This window comes from Thalia democratica, chromosome 5 (assembly GCF_965202585.1).
Source record: "Thalia democratica chromosome 5, ktThaDemo2.hap1.1, whole genome shotgun sequence".
NCBI classification, from domain to species: Eukaryota; Metazoa; Chordata; class Thaliacea; order Salpida; family Salpidae; genus Thalia; species Thalia democratica.
Genome location: NC_139169.1, coordinates 23404182 through 23429689, shown reverse-complemented (window position 1 = coordinate 23429689; position 25508 = coordinate 23404182). Strand labels below are relative to the sequence as shown.

At 36.1% G+C, this 25508-nt stretch overlaps 2 protein-coding genes across 2 annotated transcripts; both read left to right on the top strand.

Moving 5' to 3' along the window:
• Positions 1-8372: 8372 nt before the first annotated feature.
• On the top strand, positions 8373-21676 carry LOC145836348 (uncharacterized). Its single transcript, XM_082944157.1, has 6 exons — positions 8373-8486; positions 10485-10607; positions 10861-10995; positions 11381-11506; positions 14084-21620; positions 21673-21676. Exons 1-6 carry the CDS (start codon positions 8432-8434, stop codon positions 21674-21676), a joined length of 7980 nt encoding a protein of 2659 aa, XP_082800283.1. The 5' UTR covers positions 8373-8431.
• A 31-nt stretch (positions 21677-21707) lies between these two features.
• LOC145837082 (uncharacterized) lies at positions 21708-23296 on the top strand. The gene is made up of 3 exons (XM_082944855.1): positions 21708-21844; positions 22270-22449; positions 23106-23296. The coding sequence occupies exons 1-3, from the start codon at positions 21715-21717 to the stop codon at positions 23150-23152; spliced, it is 357 nt and encodes a 118-aa protein (XP_082800981.1). The 5' UTR covers positions 21708-21714; the 3' UTR covers positions 23153-23296.
• The last annotated feature ends 2212 nt before the right edge of the window (positions 23297-25508 follow it).

Sequence of the window (25508 nt, the reverse complement as noted above, 5' to 3'; positions counted from 1 at the left end):
ATAACTAAGTAATATATTCACTTAGAAAGATGACAAAAAACAGTTTTATTAATCTATTTTTTTATGACAGTTAGTCTGAAAAAGTTAAATTTAGATTAAAACATTGCAATAGTTTAAAAAACTTATAACAATACATATATAAAGTCAAGATTACTCATTAAAAACGTTAGGCTAATCATAAATACTAAAATTAATTAAAAGAAACTACATTTTTTTATAAAGTTGAGTTTAAAATAAGTTACAATTCCATTCTTAATTCTTAGGAAAGGGACACAAACTATCATAAAAGTGCGAGCGTTTATAGTGAGATGTATATACTCAAGTAAAGTGAGTGCTGAAATAGATAAAAAATTGTAACAAAAATCGTCAAAGTTTTATTAATGAAAAATTTTCTATAAGTATGAACTGATATGACAACTTTAATTTTTATGTCATAACTATTGAGTAAAACTCTTAACATTGTACAATAACAGCTTATTTTTAAACATGATTTTACTTCTAACAAACAGTTCTTACTTTTTTATGCAAACTTTATTCATTCAAGATAATTAAAAAAAAGTTGGGTCAAAACTTTAGTGCCACAAATCTAAAGACATGCATTTTATGACAAAATTTGTGAATTTTGAGGTTTTTGTGTCACGTTTTGCAATAACAGTTGTCAGAGTTTTAACTTTTGGAACTTGAATCGTCAGATTTCATATTATGAGTATATTATAGTATAATACTTCATATTCGTTGCATAAGAGTTGCCTAGTTTTAGTTGTTGAACCTCAAGTTGTCGGAGTTTGAATTGTCGGAATTTGAGTTGGCCGAATTCGAGTTGTCGGAGTTTGATTTGTCCAAATTTGAACTGTCGGAATTTGATTTGTCAGAATTTGAATAGTTGTGCATCCTTGTAAAATAGAAATTTAACTTTTCTTTTTTTTTTTTTTTAATCTGTTTTTAAGTTTTAAACAACTTCGACTTGAACAAGGAAAAATGTTTTTATCTATTAGTAAAACAAAACTAACATGAGGACCCTAGAAAAAATCTATTTTTTATCCTCTAATAAGCTTTTTAAGCAAGATAGGTTTAAATAAATTCTAAAACAAAATCTATAAATTAAGTAAATTATATTTTTGTTTTTGATAATAACAAAAAAAGACATAAAATACTGGAGCTAATTTTTATAATATATTTTGATAGAGTTCTACTTTATTGTTGTTCATTTCATTAGTCATCTATAAATTACGAAAAATGAAAAACTACTTTGTTCAGTTTTTATTAAAGCGCAAATGCGTTTTAAATTTTTGCTTAAATAGTAAGTATCTTTGAAGATCTACTTACCTTACTTGTTTAAGTTTTTACTAGTTGATGAAATACCGTTACATGTTATAACACTAACTTATACAAATTTGTCATAAACTTGAGTGATGAAAAGTATTCGAGTAACACAACTAACTTTTAAGGTGTTCTTAATAATAAGTTGGTTAACATAAGTTGCGTTTTTTTTTTTTTAATTTGATAAGAGATTTAACAAGTAAAGAAATCAAAAAAAATATTACAAAGGTAATAATGGTATCGACGCATTTAAGTATTTATTTAAAAGCAACTTCATTCTAGTTATTAGACGTAGTAAGCTGATTTTTTATTTTCAATCATAATAGAAACAATAAATTGCATATGGTTTGGTTTAGTTTGCTTAGTGTAACTTACATGTTTTGTTAACGGTTTACATTTAAAAAACACCCATTAAAGTGAAAAAATAAGTAAAAGTAGAAAAACTACGTTATAAAAGATATTAAATTGTAGCTTTTTTGACGTTTCATAAGTGTTTTCATTAAGCTTACAGATTAATATATCTTTACACTATCTTAAATGAATAGATTAAATAATATTAAAATAAAAACATGATCTTGTTATGATTACGTACTTAAAACTTACATTTTCTTAGACAGTACCAAATTAAAACTTGTATGCTAAATTTAAATTAAGTAAGTTCAACTATATGTCACATAATCATTATCTATTTTAGAGGTTATGTCTAGAACTTGAAAGTAATAAACACATACTATTTCTTACTTTACAAATGTATTTTAGTTGTTCGGATTATTAAAACTTTTTATATTTTAACAAAACCTAAATTTGTAGAATGTCAATTATTTTTTGATACTCTATAGGTTTCTAGAGTTAATACTTAAGCAGTAATAAACGTTTCTTTTGCTGATGAGTTTTTTTAAACGTTTTTTTTATAGCTTTAGCTAAAGTATAAAAACTAAAATTGTGTTTTTAATTAAGTTTTTTGAATCTGAATGTTTTTGTTTTTTTTAAGAAAATAAAAAAACTAGTGTTTAAAAAAGTTTTAGCTGTTTGTCTGCCAAATTGTGTAACATCTAGATTTAGTATGTAAATAAAAATTTCGTATGTGTTTAAAAAGTATTTAAAATATTTATTTTATTATTACTTAACTTCTATTATTATAAGTTTTTTGTGTTTAGCTAAGCTAAAACAACAAAATTTTGTCTACTTTAATTACTTGTACTTTGAAAATTTATAAACAATAATGTCTTTAAATACGTTGTTACATATGTTTTTATGTTTGTTCTATTAATTACAAGTTTTCTTAAAGATTAAACTATAAAACCAGCAAACTTAAAAACTACATATATTTTTAACCTAAAGTATTTTGATATATTAACTAAACATGTACGATTTTTTTCAATTTAAGAGCAAGCTATTTTAAGTAACCTGAAGCCAGATTTAGTGTGAATTAATGTTATATGTAAAAACATAATATTTTTTTAAAACCAGTTCTTAATAAATATAATAAACAGAAAAGTTCATTAGAACAGCCTTTACAAAAAAGTTAAAACTTAATTTTACTGAACAAACAACACATTATACATTGCTACAATTTATGTTATAAAATACGTGAGTTTAAATAGTACATGATAAAAATGACATTTGTCAAGTATGATGATTTGTACATTAAAGTAAAAAGACTACTATAAGGACCGTGTAAATATTTGTGTATAAAAACTGTTAAATTTTCTTCAACTGTTTTTATAATAAACAAATAATAAGTGTTTTAAATAAAACTTTCAACTTTATAAATCTATTCCAATAATATTTCAAATAAATTGAGCATGACGTACAAATTAAACTGTGTACATTATATATACAGTAAGGGCATTGATAAAATACATACTTTAAGAGGTAAGCACTTGTGTACTACACGAACTAAACCTTGAAAAAAAGTGGAATTGAAGTTTTTCTATAAACGATTTTTTCATGATATCTTTTAAAAAAAATATCAACAAAACATGATATTAGCTTAATCATGCATTTATGAATTAAATGCGTATTAATTCTTGTAACTTTAATAAAAACTAGAATAGACAATTTTATTAAAAGTAGTTAGATATTAGGTTATATAAAATATTAAACTTGAACAAAAATTTTAAGGTACGCACTTTACGAAAGATGAAAAAGTTTGTCTAGTTTCAAATAGGTTACCTTATTGATGTCCCTGCTGTATTAATCTTACTTATAATTAAAAGTTTCAATGTATGTAGAGCTAGCTCAACCTTTGTTTGGCTACTTAAACTCATGAATTTTTAAGAATGACATTTTGTAAAGTTTTTACATAAGAAATAAGTTTTACATAATCTATTATAACTTGATAACCAATTTTGTTGTTATCGTTCTTTTTTTTCGTTCTCCAGGTCCACGGATTAGTTATTTTGAGCGGTTTTTAGGTCGTTCATTAAACAATAAAGTATAAGTTATAATTAGAAATTATTGTTATAGTAATAACCTTAGTTTGTTTTGTATTTTTAAAACAATTTTTTAGCTAATTAAAGTTTTCTTCTTTAATTGTAGTTTATAACCTTTAAACTACGCAAAATCAAAATAAAAGTATGTTTGAAAAAAAAATATATTACAAAACTAAAACGATTTACTTTGATCTAATCTGGGTAAAACGTTTCTTACACTTTAGTTGTGACAATTAAATACAGTAAAGAGTACAGCTAAGTCTTTACTCGCTTTTATTTTTAATTCATTATCAATTATAAAGATATATTCAAAACTTAAACCGTAAAGCTAATTTGCCTCAACCATTGCTAAATATAAACTTTTTGATGCAGTTATGAATATAGCTTTATTAAATCTAGTGGCTCAAAATGTTTACGTTTTGCTATTACTGATGAAAGACTAGACAAATGACGATCCAAGTTTAAGAATCATTTAGTTTACAATCGGCTATTAAAAAAAAACTCAAATTATGGAAACTGTGGTGACAGCTTTGGCCATTGACACAATTTAATATGATAGCATCTTAAAAAAATTTGTTTTTGATGAATGTAAAGTTAAATAAAATAACTAATTATTTAACAGTAGCTTACCTAATGTCTGCTGTTCATTTTTAAATTTTAAAACGATTACGCGCATTTTTGTTGTAACATTAACACCTGCGCGAAACAACTTTCAGGCAAATGTTGAAACTATTAGCACAGATGAGCTACCGTTGCACAATTACAATTATGATGTACAGTATGTTGCAATGAGACATGATTTTGAAAAAAATACTCGCAAGTATTTTATGCTTCGGTACTGTTATTATTTACAATGTGATATGTTAAATAGAAAACTTTTAAGCATTTAACTTGATAAAAGGCTTTAAGATTTTTGATTTTGTCCAGCAATTTTGTCCTTACGATAAAACTTTGTTAAAATGTAGTCTTTCGAAAAGCTCTATCTAAAGGCGCACTTATTTTATAAAAAAGAAAATAAACTGATTTTTGGTAATTTATAGAAAAATTTGAACTAATATTTTGTACCAGTTATTTTTTTAATGATATCAGTGCTTTGTATAAATAGAAAATATAGTTCCAACTGTTAACTGAAAATGCGTATCGTAATATAGTTTAATTTCGTAAAACTTTTATTATTTTTAATTTTTTTTAGATATCTTTTTCTGTATTGAATTTTTTTATCTGACTTTTTACTATATCTCGTGAACAACTAAGTTAAATACTCTTTTGTTAACGTCGTAATTAAAACGAGTGCAATGCAAGCTGTTTTTCGAATTAATTTTATTTATAAGACCTTTGTTTTGCAACAACATTAAAGTGAAGGTCTTTTTTAATAAAAATGTAGGATTTTTCTGACACTTTCATTAAAGTGTAAAGGCGTTGTCTCTTACATCTATTTATTCAAATTTGAATGTAAAGTAGCTTTGTAGTGGCAGTAGCGAGTACGACTTGCCTGATCTTTATCTCGCTAAAACGCTGTTTGGTGAAGTTATTTGATTTTGTTCTATGTAAATTAAATTTTGAGGGAGTAGCGTGCAAAATGCACATCACAGTTTTTACGTAATGCACAAAAATACATTTTAAAACAACCGTTTTGAAGTTAAAAGTCCGCTGTTTTCAAAAAGTATCGTAAGTTTGATTATGTAACATATAAAAAAAGAGTAACATTTAATTTTTGTTCATCGAATCGTAACTTACACAACAAGTAAAAAAAAAACGTTATAACACTTTTTTTATTTGATTTTACGATTGAGACTAGTCTTATATAAAAACTTCTTTTAAATGAAATGCTATAAAGGTTTACCATTTATAAAAAATTATTTAATGAAAAAGGTCGTCTTCACAAAAATAAAAAGTTTGAATGCAAAGCAAGTTACATATCATATTAAACTAAAATTTCTAAGTACTTACATGATACTTTATCTTTAAAATTTTACTCAAACAAACAGAAAACAAAATCTAAGTAGTTTTCCTTAAATAACTTTCCGTACAAGAATTCGAACTAACTTTTCTTATTTTATTTAGTCGTAAAGCTTTTTTTAAGGCAGTTTTGATATTAATCATTACTTTTTACATGTTATAAATGTTTCTGTATTAATCTTACCACCCAAACACAATTAAACAGCCGAGCACAAAAATGCTTGAGGCTAATGTTGATAAATGTGTTTTGTATGCTGCAAGTAGCTAGATGTGTGTTAAAACATTAATCACAAATAATTCATCGTGTATTAAAAATCTTACTCAATCTGATGAGCTCAACTAAAAAAATAGTTATTGTTTTTCATTTAAGAATATATTAAACTAAAGATAAAGAAAGCTAGGAACTTCTACGGCTATCTAAGTATACGAATAATTCTGTTTAAACTTAAATACTTTACAAGACTTTTTGAACTTAATATATAGCAGAGCGTAATAAAAAGTACGACTTATTCTAATCTTTACATAGGTTAAGTTGAAAAGTTTTACATTGACAGTATATAAATGACACGATTAGAAATAAAATATTAGTTTTTAATTAAATAAACAAAATCAAAATTTTTATTTATGAGTGTTTTTGACATATAAGTTTTTTCAAAAACGAAGTATAAAGTATAAAAAGGGTTCTTTAACTGACAGTAAAAGTCATTATAATACTTCAAACTAGGTGTAAAAAAACTTAAGTTTTTACTAAAGCATTTAAAACAAAACTTTTGTCTACTAAAAATTTATCTACTGTTTTGAACTTTTTTTTAAAAACTTTGTAAAAGTAATTTTTTTTTAAGTTTTTATATAAGTAATTTATGATTACTTGTAGAACAAAAAAAAAGTTGCTTATATTTTTAGTATTTTTTTAATACACTTTAGGGAAAAAAAAATTCTTTTATTTAAATATCTACGAGTTTTTTTATTAACATGTAACACTAGCTACACAAGAAGTTAACTTCTACAGAAAACAATACAAGTTAAGTCAAGTACTTTTACGAAAAGTTCAGACTTTTTTCGAAAAGTCTTATACTCAAGCAACATGTAAAAACTTGTTTTGTATAAAAAGGCATTACAAATTGACTAAAACCTTGTTAAGATAAAGATTTGTGGCAAGAATGACATTACATCTTGTGCTTTTAAACATATAGGCGTGGGTTTTAAATTTATATAGATATATATATATATATATACATATGTATTTATTTGTTTATTTAAACTTAATAATTTTTATTAACTGACAGTTATAGCCGGCTTTAGGTGTTTATGTCTCTGTATGGTTTTCTTTTTGACAGCTAAATTGCATTTTAGTTTATAATACTTCAATCCAGACTTTTAACAACTTAAATTGGACTAAAAATATTTTAAATCAAAGCTTAAGTCATCTACAAGTTTAGTTTTCACTTCGAGTTAAAAAAAAAACGTTTTAATTAACTACTGGGTTTATATTAAAGGCTTTTACGATACTTTTATATACTTAATTTCAGGATGAAAAAAGCAGTTATTTTATTTTATGATATTTGTGATAGTTTTTAGTGACAATAGAGTCAGGTAATTTACATAACTACTAGCTATTTGATGTAATTGAAATCTTTTATTGTGTAGATACTTACATTAGTAAGTAATTACTGCGAGATACCACATAATTTAACAAGTACTATTTTTGTGCCAAACGTCCAAAAGTCGAAAATTCAAGCAACATACGGTTTTACACTAAATTACTAAAGTCTAACTAAAATAAGACGAAAACCGGATGAAAAACAACATCATGTGTAATTTTTGAAAATGGGTGTGGGCTCCGAACTAATATGTATTCATAAAAACTAACGTTCATCAACGTCTCCGATACTTTCTAGAAACTTTAGGCGCGAAACCGCCCGTAGAGCTAACCGAAAAACATCACACGCGTGCCTCGCAATACACATACCTCTCTCGCATCTCTCGCCGTCTCTCTCGAAATCTTTTACCGCCTCCCTCCCTATTTTCAACGGTTCTGTCGAAACCTCTCTCCTTTCTGTTTCTCCGCTTGCTCCTCTGACGTGCGCGCACCGGATTCTTCTGTCTCTGGTAGGCGTGCCGGCTCGTACGAGGCCCCGTGTCGCGGTAGCTCCGGGCGAATTCGGCGCGGGTATATATCCGGCCGGGTGCAGGACCGAAAACACAAAGCGGCACTTGGCTCGGTGGAAGGTAGGCGTTTACATTAAACGGGCTTTAGAATTTTTTCTGAAGGACTTTGTGAAAGTAAAAGAGGGGAGATGGGTTAAAGAAGTTGATTTTCGATGGTTTAGGAATTTAATGAAAGTTTTTAAGAACGCTTTATATAGCATATTAATCACAATCAAGTCATTAATCTATAGTTTTAAATTAGACGGGTTTTCAAAGTTTACAATAAAGTTTTAGAAAATCAAGATAGTTTGAAGGGAATATTTGGTTTTGGAAATAAAATGTTTATAAATTATTAAATGTTTTTATCGCATCCTATGACAAAACAGACATAAAAGTAAAAGTGTAACTTTTTTCAAAGCTGTTTTTTGTTTATGATTTAAAGAAAAATTAAAGGTTGTTTTGTGCAAGAAATCGTTATAAACAAATTTTTATCAGTTAGAAAAATGTTTCAGGTTCTTAAGATATTTTTTATATTTAAGACCTTATTCTGTACTACGTCCACATAGAAGATGAGCAGACTTTCTATATGCCTTCTTCTGGCATACCTTGCACTGCAAACGCTCGGTTAGTTGATTTTTTTTTGTAGTTTTAAACGTATGTAAGTAAAAATAACAGTTAGTAAAGTTATAATTAGATTGCTTGAATTCGATGCTATCAGTAATAACCCGATTTTTTTATAAAATTCTGTATATATAGATGATTTTGTGTGGTATGAATATAAAATAAAAGATAAACATAATATTTACTGGATATGGTTGTCATTAATCTTATAAAGATAATTTTGATCGAATAGGCTAAAATTTTTTTTTTAAGTAGAAGTAATGTTTTACGTTTTGTTTTGTAAAATATTCTATTAAATTAAACTATACGCTATATTGCAATTTTACTAATACTTATTCAATCTAAACAAAGTGTATATTTCATCGTTAAACCCAACGACCGTAATTTATTTCATATTATGTTACTGGCATGTAAGATTAAAACGTCGTAAACATCTTAATATCTGCATTTTCAAGCAAGTAGGGTTTGCAAAGTGTCCAAGTAATTGCATAAATATAGTGTAATTTGCCGGTTTAAAAACATAAGTCGTCCCCAGTCGCCGAAGCAGAAGACATATGCCCACCAGGTAGTAATTCAGATGATTATTTTTTCGTCCGTAAGTAAGCTTGTTAAACCAATATATGTTGAATGTAAACTTCCAAGTTTGGATAAAACGTATATAGATTTTACGTAAACTTGGTCATTAAGATGATAGTTTGTTGTGGTGGTGAGTTTTTACGTTATTTTAATAACTTACACATTTTAAATGTTGTTTAAAAAGGAATAGATGATAAAAATTCGTTTAAAAATGTTGAAGCTTTATAATTTTATTTTGTTACAATATTAACTTTTATTAGGGTCATAATGGTAGATAATTATGTAAAATTTGCATTAGCTTTTGTCAATTCTTATATTTTATTACAGTTAAACTTTTAACCATAATGTTCAAAGATAAAACAATGAATTTTTTGAACAATTTTAACCAAGTTTAAATTACTTAATTTAAAGCAAATACGTGTACTAATATATATTTGAAAAGTTTTAAACAAAAATTTATCATATCACCTGCGTCTAACATTCAATTTAATATTTTATTTGTATAATGATTTATATCTAATTCTTGCCTGTAATAAAAAACGCAAGCAAATATGCGTAATCCGGTAGCAATAGACGGATTAAAAACGCTCGGGGCTACATATCAATGCTGATTGTTTTGATCAACAACAAAGTGCTGTCACCAGTACCGGCCGCGATATCGCCAATAGTTAAGCCGTGTATTGAAAGTTGCGCAATTCAATGCACTTACTCGCGTGTCAACGTAAGGTTGTTCCGCCCTTTTCAACGGGTGTTCAAATTTTCGTAGTTTGGTTTAGACATTTATTTTTTTAATGTGCTACCAGTTGCTAATTCCATGTAATAAGGCATTTTAGTGCAAAATTATTCTAAGTTTGTAAAAACGTCTTTTACGGAATTAAAAATTTATAATCTTTTGATTGTCTCAATATAATACATAACTATAAATTCAAAGTTTTTCGTTCAAAAGAGCAAAATAGTTATGAAAAATACGAGGATTATCTCATATAGTATGCAGTTAATACTACTTTAAACGGCAATAAAGAATTAAACTTAACGTTTAGCTTGTTCAGTAACTAGAGTGCCTTCATAAATGCTTCAAAATAGAGTACAGTTTTATTCACGGTTGCGATTTATTTATCGCAGAATTGAGTTAATGTATGTATTCAGTTTATGTTAAGCCTAATTATAACAGATTAAATATTATAAAAATACTTAAGTCAAAAATTAATTTATCGTTCTACGCTAAAAATATATTGTTGTAAAATATAGAAAGATATGTTTTTACTCTAGTTATATGAAAAGGAGAGCAAGTATATTTAATTGTCATAACGTTGGTAAAGTTTTTCTTCTAAAAAAAACTAAAAACATTATTCAAACAGTTCTTTTTAACATAGTGCGTTACTTCTGATATTAATGTTCAACTGACAACTTATAATATTCAAACAGCTTGCGACGAGCCGTGCAGATCCACATTGCCCACATCGAGATGCTTCACCCGCGCACTGAACGGTGACATGGTTTGCGTGTGTCCCTACGATCAGCTCCTGACCAACGCCGGCACTTGCATACGTTAGTAGTTTAACTTCCATTGTTGGTATTTGAATATTAAATATTAAGATAAAAGCTTAATTCATTTTTTCAAGATTTAGTTTAAAATAAATTATTTTCTATAGCTTTACTTAAAAGTACTAAACTGGTTTCGACTAAACAACTAAATTGTTATAATGTTCTTAAGACTATTACTTCATAATAAGCGTACAAAACTTTTTTAATACTTTTTATTCTAAACCACTTGAACCAACTCACTTAACTCACTTTACAGCGAGATCGATCTACGTACTGTCGATGAACAGAGGATGCCCCAGGTGCCCTGCTAACTCGCAGTGCGCCACCAATTCTGGAAGGTTCTGGTGCGTCTGCGAACCCGGATTCTTCTCAAGAAACGGAGTTTGCAATCGTAAGTACATATTATATATATAAATAACAACCGAAAGCTTTTTTAAATTGTTTCATTTATGAGATAATCTAGCTCACCAAATCATCAGAAAAGCTTTTGTTTACATGTATATATACACATGTAGATACATTTATTTACTTTTAATATCTTTTTGGTATAAAAGTTTTTAAAAGTTGCTTATAAAACAAAGCGTTTTGAATATCAACGTTGATATTTTAAAATACATTACATTCGTTTTGTCTGTTTGTGATAAGAAATTTTATCGTAATAAAGTTTTGAACTAAGTAAACAATGTAAAAAATTAAAAAAGTAAAAATCAGTAAAAGTTAAAATGTAGTTTGCACCACCAACATATACGTTTTAATAAAAAGTTAAATTTGTGCAGCAATTGTTGCGATGCCGGTCACCTTTCCCCCCGCAACCGCCGCCCCAACAGCCGCACCAACAGCCGCACCAGCCACCCGGACCCCAGTAACTGCCGCCCCAGCAACTGCCGCCCCTGTGCCAAGAGGTTTGTTTGAATCTTTTTATCATTTCAGCTGACTTGTTTTACATTTATGAGATTTTGTACTTGCTAAATAAATATTACAGTAAGTTATCTTTTTGTGAAAAAAGATCTATTTTGATCCCAAGAAAGCAATCATTTAAAATAACTAAATTGAATTGTTTCTTACTTATTTTTCGGCATGTTTTATGAAAATAGTTTTTCTGTGCGAAAAATTATGATACCCAAACTTTAAGTTTTACATTTATTTTAGTTTAAACCATTTTTTAGGAAAATAAACTGATATGTTTTTCATAAAAAGGGCGTGATAAACAATTTATACTAAAAAGTACATGAAGAGTAATATTTTTAAAACAATTTAGACAAACGTGAATTAAGCATGTTTTATTTAATTGACACAAAAAAAATAAAATGAAGACAGCCATTTTCCAAAACATGCAACCAAGAAAAACCAAAAACGATTTAAATATTCAACTAATACTTTTAAAAACTTGTAAACGATTGCTTTTTTTAATTACTTTTACATTAAACGTCGGCTAACACACAAATGTACCTAACAAACTTTCATTGTAATTCGAGCCGCACCCGACGAACCGCAAGTTTTGTTACGCGGCAGTAGCAGTGTTAGGCTGCTTACAATTTAATGCGCGGTCACAGTTTGAGTATTATATTAAAAGCTGGGTGTGCTGCGTACTTAGCAATACATGCTAACCACTACGCGTTTGCAGACTGCCATGTAAACCGCTGGTAAGTTCTTCAAACTTTTTCAAGTGTAATGGTTACAAAGGTTCGTTTTTCATAAGCATTTAACCGTCGACTTATGAATAAACTTAATTTGTTCGATGCTGAAATTCTTTGCAGGTTAAGTTTTTCGAAAACCGCACGTGTGTGTTAGCTCGCGATAGAAAATTGAAATATACTAATTTTGCGGTTGACACGCACATTAAGCAAATTATAGAAAAATAAACAGCACCTGTTCGTATTGTGCATTGTTCGCCACTTAATAAAAATTCGTTGACTAAAAATTTCTTGTTCTATTACTTCTGGTTAGGTAATACAATCGTTTGTTGAAGACATTTGTGCAAATGCTCAATAAATATTTTCGCAGACATAATATCATAGTTTGAACTAAGAATATTCAGAGATATACTTAGAATATAGTATTCAGACCTAAATGGTTGGCATACTTTCAAAACTTGGTATTTTATTTATTTTTTGACAAAGGGGTTAATAAGTGTGAAATATCATAATAAAATGATAAAGAGTGATCTAATTAAGTTTTACAGTGCTAAACAAATTATAAATAGTGTTTAAATTCTATGCTGTATATAGAATTCTCATTAATCATAACCAGTCAAACATGTTTTCTATCGTTATCTTATTTAAATAAAACAGTAATCTCCAATTGTTTTTAATTAATCATGAGAAAAAACGTGAAAATGTTACTGCTTACTTGTGTCATAATACAAACAGCATAATTTTATTTGGTTATTAACTTTTTTAAACAATTATAGAATGTCCAATCAAGTAGCAAAATTCTGTTTAAACTTAAAAATTTTATGAGAAAAATAAGTTAGCTAAAAGCAATTTAAATTTAATACTGAAAATTAACTTTTAGAAAGTCTTTCAAGAAATAATGTCTTAAACGGTAAACATAACTCCTTTTAAAATATTTTTCTTATTTTATGTTGCTTATTTGTCTTAGTTCAAGTTGTAAAGGCCTTTTTCTTCCAAATGACCTTTTTCATCAATACTTCATGTGAACTCAGAGTTTATGAAAACAAATTTAAATTTAATAGGTCCGTTTAAGTTTATCGCTTCCGTATGCACTCAATAGTTTTAACTGGTAGCAAAAACATCAAAGGTGTATTATTTAGAATATTATGTACTCTTTGAAGGTATTTTAGATCGGCAGTTAGATTCTGCAGTGATTACTGTTTGAATGAGTTTGATAGTAGATAAGATCAAAGCCGTTTAACTAAATTGATTTGTACAAAACAAACCTGAGAATTTTTAGTAGCTTATATTTTTAGATTCTAAGGTAGCTTAAACAGGTTTTTACGATTTTTAAAAATATCTATCTTATTCGATGGCAGTTGTTTTAGAAGTGGCATTTTAGATTAAAACTAATGCTATTAACATTTAAACGCTTAATAAACTACTTATGTTATATTTGTTTGGGAGTAGTACGTAGGTAAACAGTAAGGGCATAACAGTTTTTTGTAACCAAAACTTTCTAGAAATAGAGAAGTTCAAACAAAAAACTTATTTTATGAAGAGTGCACCTAATAAAATGCGATTACTTTCAAACATATAAAACAGTTTGTGATATAAGTATTTTACTGATTCATTAACTTGCCTTGTATACATTTAAATATCGTTGTAAAAAAAGTACCTACTATAGCTTACATAGGAAAAACTTAATGAATGGAAAATTATTAAAGAAAGCAGATAAATTTTAAAACTACATTTTTTAAAACAAGCAACATGTACTCTTATAACAAGTACTGTATTTTATAACGTATAAGGAAAAACTTATAACAGTTATTTAACATGTGAAATTAACAAACACCCCTCACACAGCGCCGGTGTACAGCGATTGGGAGATGGGACCCTGCAGCGTCACCTGCGGCATGGGGTCCAGGTACGACACCAGGCGGTGCCTCCAGGGATACTGCAACCAGGCGCTGATCCGCGCCGTCATCTGCGACCTGCCCGCGTGCGTCGTCTACTCGCCGTGGAGGATCGGCACCTGCAGCGTGACTTGCGGCGAGGGCGTCGTCACCGACGTCAGGACCTGCCTGCAGGGATCGTGCACCGAGGACCTGGTGAGGAGTTCGGCGTGCGTGAGGGAAGCCTGCGAGGTGTACGGGCCGTGGGTGGCCGGCACGTGCAGCGCGGAGTGCGGCCTCGGCAAGCAGGTGGACATGAGGCAGTGCCTGTCCGGAACCTGCACGCAAGATTTGACCAGGACCGTGCCGTGCGAGGGAACCAACTGCGCCGTCCTCGGCGACTGGGTCATCGGTGAATGCAGCGTCACCTGCGGCGCCGGAACCAGGGTCGACAGGAGAAGGTGCTTGCAGGGCAACTGCGTGGGCGACCTGATGAGGGAGGTGGCGTGCGAGAAAGAAGCCTGCGTCGTCTACGGCGAATGGGAGATCGGAACGTGCAGCGTGGCTTGCGGAACCGGCGTGAGGATCGACGTTAGACGGTGCTTGCAGGGAATGTGCACGGAAGCGCTTGTAAGGGAAGTTAGCTGCGACGGGCCCGTTTGCGTGGTCTACGGCGACTGGGTAGAAGGAGCATGCAGCGTCACTTGCGGCAATGGAGTGAGGGTCGCTACAAGAGAGTGCCTTCAGGGAGTCTGCACCGAGGCCCTGGTCAAGTCAATGGACTGCGAGATGGAAGCTTGCTCGATGGTGAGCGAGTGGGAGATTGGAACCTGTAGCGTGGAGTGCGGCAGCGGCATCAGGGTCGACACCAGGGTTTGCGTTCAAGGAAACTGCATGGAAGACTTGATTAGAACCACGCCGTGCGAGATGCCGGCCTGCATCGAGTACGGCCGTTGGGTGGAAGGTCGCTGCAGCGTGTCGTGCGGTCTCGGCATCAGGATCGACACCAGGGAGTGCCTCACCGGCACGTGCACCGGCGACATGGCCAGATCTATGACGTGCGAGCTTGCCGCCTGCCCCGTCTACAGCGAGTGGGTGATCGGAACTTGCTGCTCGGCTTGCGGCGGCGGTACCAGGGTCGACACCAGAGAGTGCCTTTCGGGCGACTGCAGGGAGCCGCTGGTGAGGAAGGTGGACTGCAACCAGCAGGCGTGCGAGAAGTACAGCGACTGGGTCGTCGGGCCCTGCAGCGCCACTTGCGGCATGGGTACCCAGGTGGAGAGCAGGACCTGCGAAGCTGGAGACTGCACCGAGGAGCTTTTCAGAACAAGCGTTTGCACTGCTGACGTTGAAGTTTGCGTTGCGTACGGCGAATGGAAGTTGGGAATGTGCAGCGCCGCATGCGGACCCGGTCAGAGAATCGACTTTAGGGACTGCCTCTCCGGAAGCTGCGACAACGCCATGCTCTCCAGAACCGTACCCTGTACCGGAGCGATCGAAGTTTGCGTGGTATACAGCAAGTGGGAGATTGGAACTTGCAGCGCGTCGTGCGGAGTAGGCGAGAGAATCGACAGGAGGGTGTGCCTGTCCGGCGTTTGCACCGAGGACCTGATCAGAGTACAGAGGTGCGACAGCGGCGTCGAGTGCGTTGTTTACGGCCCGTGGGTGCTCGGAACCTGCAGCTCGTCGTGCGGCAACGCCGGAATGAGGGTCGACACCAGGGAGTGCTTGTCTGGAATCTGCACAGGGGACTTGACCAGGGTGGAGCAGTGCGCGCAGGGAATCTGCGTCGAGTACGGCGACTGGCAATTGGGAGTGTGCAGCGTCTCGTGCGGCAACGGAGTTCAGATCGACAGGAGGCAGTGCAAGATCAACTGCTACGGCAAGTCGGCCGGCACCGCCGAGTGCTCGCAAGCCGCATGCACCGAGTCCCTCGAAAGAAGCTCGGTCTGCTCCATGGGCGACTGCGGTCCCATCTATGCTGATTGGGTCATGGGACGTTGCAGCGTCACTTGCGGCACAGGCGTCAGAACCGACACCAGGTCGTGCGTCAGAGGCATGTGCACCCCAGAGTCGAGAACAGTCACTTGCGTCGAGATGCCGTGCCCGCCCTGCGCCCCTGTCGAACCCGTATACGGTCCTTGGGTTATCGGAATGTGCAGCGCAGAGTACGGACCCGGCGTGCAGTTCGACACCAGAGAGTGCTTGGAAGGCGACTGCGACGAGGCATTGCTCGTGAGGGAGGTGCCCTGCGAAGGTAAAGTTTGTCCTTCGTACGGCCCATGGGTGATCGGCGTCTGCAGCGTGAGTTGCGGCTCAGGAGTTGTCGTCGAAACCAGAGAGTGCATTAGAGGCGACTGCGTGCTGCCATTGCGAAGATCGAGCCCTTGCGAGCAGCCAGCCTGCCCCCAACTCGGTCCGTGGAAGGCCGGAAAGTGCAGCGTAACATGCGGAACCGGTGTGATGGTCTACAACAGGGATTGCATGAACGGCGTGTGCGACGGACCACTAATAAAATCCGAACCTTGCAATACTGGAGTCGAGTGCGTCGTCTACGGTCCGTGGGTGAAGGGCCAGTGCAGCTGCACTTGCGGAGGCGGAGTCAGGACCGACACGAGAGAGTGCTTGTCTGGATTTTGCACCGAGCCACTCACTCAAGAAATTCCCTGCGAGTCCAAGCCCTGCATGGAAGTCGGACCCTGGACCATCGGTATTTGCAGCGCGGCTTGCGGATCCGGAACCAGAACTGACACAAGAATGTGCATCACTGGACCGTGCGACGTACCTCTGACGAGAGAATCGCCTTGCCAGGCCGAGCCTTGCCCCATGTACAGCGATTGGGTCATTGGAATGTGCAGCTCCAGCTGCGGCGGCGGATACAGAGTCGACACCAGGACTTGTCTGCAAGGCAGATGCACTGATGCTCTTGAGCGAAGGCAGGTCTGCGAAATGGCACCGTGCGTGAAGTACAGCGATTGGGAGGTTGGAGTTTGCAGCGCCACCTGCGGTTCGGGCGTTAGAGTCGACAGGAGAGTGTGCTTGTCCGGCTACTGCACCGAGCCTCTGATGCGAACTGAGGCGTGCACATCGGTGCCTTGCCCCGTAGTGAGCGACTGGGTCGTTGGAAGGTGCAGTGTCACTTGCGGCGAGGGAGTCAGGGTCGACATGAGATCTTGCATTCAGGGAGCTTGCACTGGAGCCATGGAAAGATCGACGCCCTGCTACGAAGTTGCTTGCGTCGTGTACGGCCCATGGGTTGAAGGACCTTGCATAAAGAGCTGCAGCGGCAGCACAAGAGTCGACACGAGAGAGTGCTTGTCAGGCACTTGCACCGAGCCCCTTCAGAAAACCGTTCCTTGCGAGCAACAGATGACCTGCGTCAACTACAGCAAGTGGAAGATCGGCACCTGTAGTGCCTCTTGCGGATCAGGCGTGAGAGTCGACACCAGAGAGTGCCTTTCTGGTTTCTGCACCGAATCTCTTAGGAGAGAAGAACCTTGCGCGGCCGAACCTTGCACTGTTTACGGCGAGTGGGAGATCGGTTCGTGCGGCGTCACATGCGGCGAAGGCATCAGAGTCGATTTCAGATCCTGCCTGCAAGGAAAATGCACAGAGAACTTGATGAGAACCGTATCTTGCACGACTCCCCCATGCGTCGTCTACAGCGCGTGGATGATCGGAGCTTGCAGCGTAACCTGCGGCGAAGGTCAGAGAGTCGACACCAGGATGTGCTTGGCCGGCGCTTGCACCGATTCTTTGGAAAGAATTACCCCTTGCGGCGGACGCGAGTGCACAGTTTACGGCGAGTGGGTAATCGGCATGTGCAGTGCCACCTGCGGAGACGGTTTGAGGATGGACACAAGGGCCTGCCTTGCGGGTGTGTGCACGGAACCTCTCGAGAGAACTTCATCGTGCAACAGGAGAGACTGTGTGAAGTACAGCGACTGGGTGATCGGCATGTGTAGTGTCACCTGCGGCTCCGGTTTGAGATACGATTCGAGAGAGTGTTTGTCAGGATTCTGCACTGAGGACTTGTCAAGAGCAGTGCCTTGTGATCAACCAGCTTGTGTAGTGTACAGCCAATGGACACTAGGAGAGTGTAGTGCTTCATGCGGAACAGGAATGAGACTTGATACAAGAAGATGTCTTTCTGGTTTCTGTACAGAAGATCTTACTAGATCAGCTCCTTGTGATTCTGGTGTAGAATGTGTAGTTTACGGTCAATGGATGATAGGAACATGTAGTGCAACTTGTGGGGCAGGAATAAGAGTCGACAGAAGAATGTGCTTAGCTGGTGTTTGTACTGAAGCTCTGGAAAGACAAAGCCCTTGTGAAGCTCCTGCTTGTGTAGTGTACAGCGATTGGACAATGGGAAAATGTAGCGCTTCATGCGGAACAGGAATGAGACTTGATACAAGAAGATGTGTTTCCGGTGTCTGTACTGAAGATCTCTTTAGAACATCTCCTTGTGATTCTGGGGTAGTATGTACAGTCTACGGCGAATGGATGATTGGAACGTGTAGTTCCACTTGTGGTGCAGGAATAAGAGTCGACAGAAGAATGTGCTTAGCTGGTGTATGTACTGAAGCTCTTGAAAGATCAATTTCTTGCGATAGTCCCGCATGTGTAGTGTACAGCGAATGGGAAATAGGAGTATGTTCTGCTTCCTGTGGAACAGGTTTTAGACGGGATAGTAGAAAATGTCTTTCCGGTGTCTGCACTGAAGATCTCTTTAGAACATCTCCTTGTGATTCCGGGGTAGTATGTACAGTCTACGGCGATTGGATGATTGGAACATGTAGTGTCAGTTGCGGTGCAGGAGTGAGAGTCGACAGAAGAATGTGCTTGGCTGGTGTCTGTACTGAAGCTCTTGAAAGATCAATTCCTTGCGACGGTCCCGAATGTGTAGTGTACAGCCAATGGGAAATAGGAGTATGTTCTGCTTCCTGTGGAACAGGTTTTAGACGGGATAGTAGAAAATGTCTTTCCGGTGTCTGCACTGAAGATCTCTTTAGAACATCTCCTTGTGATTCCGGGGTAGTATGTACAGTCTACGGCGAATGGATGATTGGAACATGTAGTGTTAGTTGCGGTGCAGGAGTTCAAGTTGACAGAAGAATGTGCCTGGCTGGTGTCTGTACTGAAGCTCTTGAAAGAACAAGCCCTTGTCAACGACCCGCTTGCATTGTCTACAGTGAATGGGTTGTCGGAACATGTAGCGCTACTTGCGGAACTGGGGTAATAGTTGAAAGAAGAAGGTGTCTTTCTGGTACGTGCACTGAAGACCTCATGAGAACTAGTCCTTGTGACTCAGGTGTAGAATGTGTAGTCTACGGACAATGGATGATTGGAACATGTAGTGTTAGTTGCGGTGCAGGAGTACAAGTTGACAGAAGAATGTGCCTGGCTGGTGTCTGTACTGAAGCTCTTGAAAGAACAAGCCCTTGTGAACGACCCGCTTGCATCGTCTACAGTGAATGGGTTGTCGGAACATGTAGCGCTACTTGCGGAACTGGGGTAATAGTTGAAAGAAGAAGGTGTCTTTCTGGTAGGTGTACTGAAGACCTCATGAGAACTAATCCTTGTGACTCAGGTGTAGAATGTGTAGTCTACGGCCAATGGATGATTGGATCATGTAGTGCTACTTGCGGTGCAGGAGTACAAGTTGACAGAAGAATGTGCTTGGCTGGTGTTTGCACTGAAGCTCTTGAAAGACAAAGCCCTTGTGAACGACCCGCTTGTGTTGTCTACGGTCAATGGGTTATTGGATCTTGCAGCGCTACTTGCGGAACTGGAGTAAGAGTTGATACAAGACAATGTCTTGCTGGTACGTGCACTGAAGACCTTATGAGATCTTCTCCTTGTGAAGGACCAGTCTGTGTTGTCTACAGCGATTGGACCATTGGAGCATGCAGTGCTACTTGCGGTTCCGGAGTCCGAACCGACACAAGAACATGTGTTCAAGGTTTTTGCACCGACGACCTCATCAGAATGAGCTCTTGCGAGGCAGAGCTCTGCCCGGTCTACTCCGACTGGATGATCGGATCTTGCAGCGTCACTTGTGGCGAAGGAACAAGAATGGACAGAAGACTCTGCTTGCAGGGAACTTGCACCGAAGACCTTATGAGATCAGTACCTTGCGTCAACGACGAGTGCGTGGTGTACAGCAGATGGACTATCGGATCATGCAGCGCTACTTGCGGTCAAGGGCTGCGCATGGACACTAGAACGTGCGTACAAGGAAGGTGTACCGAAGCCTTGCAAAGGTCGGTTCCATGCAACAGCGGAAGGGTTTGCGTCGTCTACGGCGAGTGGATGATCGGAACCTGCGACGCTTCGTGCGGCTCGGGAACCAGGGTCGACACCAGAGTGTGCCTTGCCGGTGTCTGCACTGAAGCTCTCGAAAGGGCTGTACCTTGCGAAAGCGGAGTTGTCTGCACCGTCTACAGCGATTGGATGATCGGATCTTGCAGCGCTACTTGCGGCGCCGGACAAAGAGTCGACCGCAGGCAGTGCGTTGCGGGAACTTGCACCGAACCGTTGGTCAGAACTAGAGACTGCGACAGCGGCGTCACCTGCATCGTCTACGGAGAGTGGATGATTGGTGCTTGCAGCGCAACTTGTGGAACCGGAATGAGGGTCGACAGGAGGCAGTGCTTGCAAGGTTTCTGCACTGAAGACCTCGTGAGAACTAGCCCGTGCAACAGCGGTGTCGAGTGCGTCGAGTACGGAAACTGGGTGATGGGATCTTGCAGCGCGACTTGCGGAACCGGTGTCAGGGTCGACAGCAGACAGTGCCTGTCAGGAGTGTGCACCGAAGACCTCATGAGATCGTCTCCTTGCGACAGCGGCGTGCAATGTGTCGTCTACGGCCCGTGGGTCGTCGGTTCGTGCAGCGCCACTTGCGGATCGGGAGTCAGGGTCGACACCAGAAGGTGCATGCAAGGAAACTGCATGGAGAGCCTCCAGAGGTCGATTCCTTGCGACAGCGGCGTCACCTGCGTCGTGTACGGCGAGTGGGTAATTGGAGAATGCAGCGCGTCGTGCGGAACTGGAATGAGGGTCGACCAGAGGGCTTGCCTCGCCGGCATGTGCACCGAAGACCTCACTAGATCACTGCCTTGCAACAGCGGTGTCGAGTGCGTCAGGTACGGAGACTGGGTCATCGGAACTTGCAGCGCCACCTGCGGCGCCGGAGTCAGAGTCGACCAGAGGGCTTGCTTGGCCGGCATTTGCACCGAAGACTTGGCCAGGTCCACCCCTTGCCAGGCGACCGAGTACTGCACCACCTACAGCGAGTGGCTCCTCGGAACTTGCAGCGCCTCGTGCGGAAGCGGCACCAGGACCGACAGGAGGGTGTGCGTCTCCGGAACGTGCACCGAGTCCCTGGTAAGAACCCAACCGTGCGACAGCGGGAGGGCTTGCCAGGTGCAGGTCGTCATGAGCGAGTGGGTAGTGGGAACTTGCAGCGCAACGTGCGGCGAGGGCATGCGCATTGACCAGAGGATGTGCATGCAGGGAGCTTGCACCGAGCCGATGACGAGGACGGTGCCATGCCAGGTGAGGGAGTGCATGAGAGCTGCCGTGTACGGGGAGTGGACCATGGAAAGCTGCAGTGTGACCTGCGGAGTCGGTGAGAGGATACAGAGGAGGGCGTGCCTGGAGGGAATGTGCATGCAGGAGCTCGTCAGGAAGGTGCCATGCGACACCGGCGTCGCTTGCAGAACAGAAGGTTAGCGTTAAGCAAAAATAAACGACTTGATCTTATATTAATTAATATTTATAAACTATTTGCAAGCAAGTAAAGTTCGTGTCTTTGTTGAAAATTTTTCGAGATGTGTTAGGTTTGTTTTAAAGTAAAACTCAAGGAAAACATTTTGTAAAAACATATATACTAGCTTTAAATCAGGATGTAATACTTTCTTACTGTACTCAAGCTTTTAAAACTTCAAAAGTTTGACGAAAACTTAGGTAGGTTAAAATTATCAAACAACTTTATTGTTAACGTTTTTTATAAAAACTCACCAAATTTTGGTGAGACGCAAAAAATTAGGTATACAAAGTTTTTGAATACATTTATAAACATTTATAGCAATAAGAAAACATCATAGTCAAATAAAAAAAAAATTGAAACACAATTTTTTTTTTTTTTCACAGTCACCTGCCAGATTCCTGACTTGCGCTCGCTGAACATGGTCAGCCCCGAGAACAGGGTTTTCACCCAAGGGGATTCCCTTGTGCTCAACTGCGGCTTCGGCTACGAGATGTCCGGCTTCAACGTCATCACCTGCCAGGGCAACGGCATGTTCACAGAAGTCAAGGCCACCTGCGTACAAAGTTAGCTTTTTTGTGTACTAGAGTTTTTGACTTAGGGCGGTTTCTAAAACAGGATTTCTAAAAATCGTTTTCATAATTGCCCGCTTGGCAGAAACTGGAAAATAATCACGCGTTTTTAACACATATTGCCTTTTGACTTAGTTCACCCATTTAATTTACTGCCCCTTATTAGTTGTAATAGTTGTCAGCCCCGATAGAGAATATCGCCCACGTTTAGAAACCCTGCTTTTAAAAGATTTCTTATAAATAGAAGATATACGTTTTTAGATATATTCAACAAAAAAATGTAAATATAACTTTTAAAAGTCTTCAAACTCAAGGCCTTAAGCCGTCTTGGAAATTATTCAATTGACAAAAGTACGTAGATCAACAAAAAGTTTTTTGACAGAGTAGCCTGTTAGTTTGTATAATAGTATTATAAAATATAAAAATATAAAAATCAATTTCAGTTAGAATAAAATATACAAGTCAAAAATTACTTATATCTTAGAAAAATACTAACTAGTAATAAAAAACTTATAAAATTAATGACAAAGTTTAATTTGTATTGCAATTTTAAAGCTAAAAAACTGTAACACAAGTACGTAACTATAAAAAAAACGTTTACTACGATTGGAAAATAACAAGCGTTAAACTAAACAAAGCCATTTTTGCAGGTTACGGCGGGTTGAGAAGCTACCTAGGAAGATGGAGAGAGGCTTAGTGTGCGTTAGCATGGTGAAATTGAAATAGTGCAAATTTTTTTTTTAATTTCTGTTTTCTAGCAACTTAAACTGCGAAAATTTATTACTTGTGTTTGCTTTTCATTAATTTTTAACGTGTTTGAATTTTGAATAAACTGTAACTAAAACAACTGGTCGAGTATTATTTATACATTAGAAATTGGAAATTTATATTAGCAATTTAGAAGTAGACCTGTTTAGTGAAATAATATGTACATACTTTTTTTCGTTAAACATTTTGAGGAATAATTAAAAATTAAATTTGACGAAAGCAAAAAGTATTAAGTAAGTTTTTATATTAAAGGTTAAAAACAAAAGAATTTTAAAGAAATTTTTTTTTTTAATAAAAAAAAAGACATCATCAGGCAAAAACAAGTTTTACTAATTAACTTTTAGTCCTTGAAACTTTTTATGACAATTTTGTTACTCAAAAAAACATGATATTCAAAAATTGAAAGTAGGTTTTGAAATAAATCTTTGGTAGAAATATTTTAGCTAATTTATATTAAGCTATCACCCATATCTAATAGTAAGTATTGAAAGCAAATTTTTAATTACCTGAAAAATCCAAACTAAATTTCATAATGTGCTGCTTTAAACTTAAATATGCAATTGTGATTTCTGCACGGTGTGTAATAGTTACGGCCTAATATAAAAGCAGCTAAGTTATGAAAAACTGTAGTTTAAAACCTCTTTACTCTCTATCATGATTGCTATAATTTTAAATTTTAAAATATTATTTTGTATGGCAGTACGTTAGTGCAAAATTTAAGTGTATGAATTAAAACCTTTAATAAAGTTAACTACATATTAGAAAACATGTTTTAAAGTATAAAATATTTGTTTTACTTTAGTTTTAATACCCATTTTTGAACTTACATATTAACTACAATGGTAACTTGTAGAACAATTTTAACCTTCAATGGCACACTCTGTTTAAGTACTAAGGCTGGTAATTACAGAAACTGCTTTATCGCGCGTTAGAAATATACTTTAATTGACCAGTTTTAATTAAATGAAAGTTAGTACTTCAAAAAGTTTTGCAAGTAAAAAAGTTCATTAATTCTTTTTATGTTTTTTAATTTAACTTTCTGTAAAATAACATTCTTTTTAAACATAACAGTCACCCTTTTCAAACTATTCTTTTTACATCTAAGCTTGTTGACTTTAAGTTTTACTCGATTTTAATTTATTATGTCAGTTTGAAATCTCAATATCCTTTAAAAGTCTTTGAAAAGGCTAAGAAAATTTTTAATAAAAAACAAAACAAATAAATCTAACACCTATGAATATAATTAAAGTCTTTTTTTAACCGCACATTAATGTAAGCGTGCGAAGCAATATTTAACAACTTTTAAATTTTGTTAATCTGACTTTGAAAGACTTACCAAACAGGATATATGATTTTAAGTAATGTTGATATTTATCTTTGCAATATAAATGCGATTACCGATATCAAAGTTAAATCAACATGTTAAAAGTTGTTTAAGTTTTCTGATAAATGGCTTAAATTTGTTTTAATTAAATTCTAAGGTTTACAGTACTCAACTTTATAAAACTAATTAAACTTTTACAAATAAAGTTTGATGCTTAACTTTTAAATAGATAGTAGAAAAATGTAGTCTTAAAAAAAAGTATTTAGTTTGATTGTTTTAAGTTTAAATATTACTACTCTTTTGAAACAAAATTATTTACAAAAAGATATTTAAACTCTTTTTTTTCTTTTTATTTATCGTTTTCTTTTAGATTTATAATTACATAATAGTAACCTTTTCGTTGCTGATTGTTATAAGAGCTATTTTTTAAAGAGCTTTTCTTTTATGAATCAGTTATAAGTTTTATCAAAACAGAACTTTCTGAAAATTTTCTACACTTTAAAACGTATTCAACACAGTTAAAAGGTTTAATCAAATTCTATTTAAAACATAACTTAATGTATTATTTTTTAATGAAACTTATACAAAGGGTTCACTAAAAACTATAGTTTTTATTCTAAGATATTAATAAAACATTTAATGTCGATCTGTATATATAGACAAATATTAAAATACAATTTTTATGAGTTTTTAAAGGATTGATTAATACATAAGTATATATAGAGTTGTATTTTTTAAATTAAAAGTATAAATACTTTTTGTCACACCAACTCTATATATACTTATGTATTAAGCAATCATTTAAAAACTCATAAAAATTGTTTTTTAATATTTGTCTATATATACAGATCGACATTAATGTTTTAAATGTTAAGGTTTTTTTTTATATAAACAAGTTCATAAAAACCACTAAAAGTAAATATTAAATTTAGTCAATTTAGTCGATTTAGTGGTTTAAAAT

Excerpts from the sequence above, each read along its gene's own strand:
- LOC145836348 (XM_082944157.1), top strand. The coding sequence starts at position 8,432 with ATGAGCAGACTTTCTATATGCCTTCTTCTGGCATACCTTGCACTGCAA. Across the intron at positions 10,608-10,860 it reads CAACGCCGGCACTTGCATAC|CGAGATCGATCTACGTACTG; the intron begins GTTAGTAGTTTA and ends CTCACTTTACAG. Across the intron at positions 10,996-11,380 it reads AAGAAACGGAGTTTGCAATC|CAATTGTTGCGATGCCGGTC; the intron begins GTAAGTACATAT and ends AAATTTGTGCAG.
- LOC145837082 (XM_082944855.1), top strand. The coding sequence starts at position 21,715 with ATGGAAAGCTGCAGTGTGACCTGCGGAGTCGGTGAGAGGATACAGAGG. Across the intron at positions 21,845-22,269 it reads CGTCGCTTGCAGAACAGAAG|TCACCTGCCAGATTCCTGAC; the intron begins GTTAGCGTTAAG and ends TTTTTTTCACAG. Across the intron at positions 22,450-23,105 it reads CAAGGCCACCTGCGTACAAA|GTTACGGCGGGTTGAGAAGC; the intron begins GTTAGCTTTTTT and ends CCATTTTTGCAG.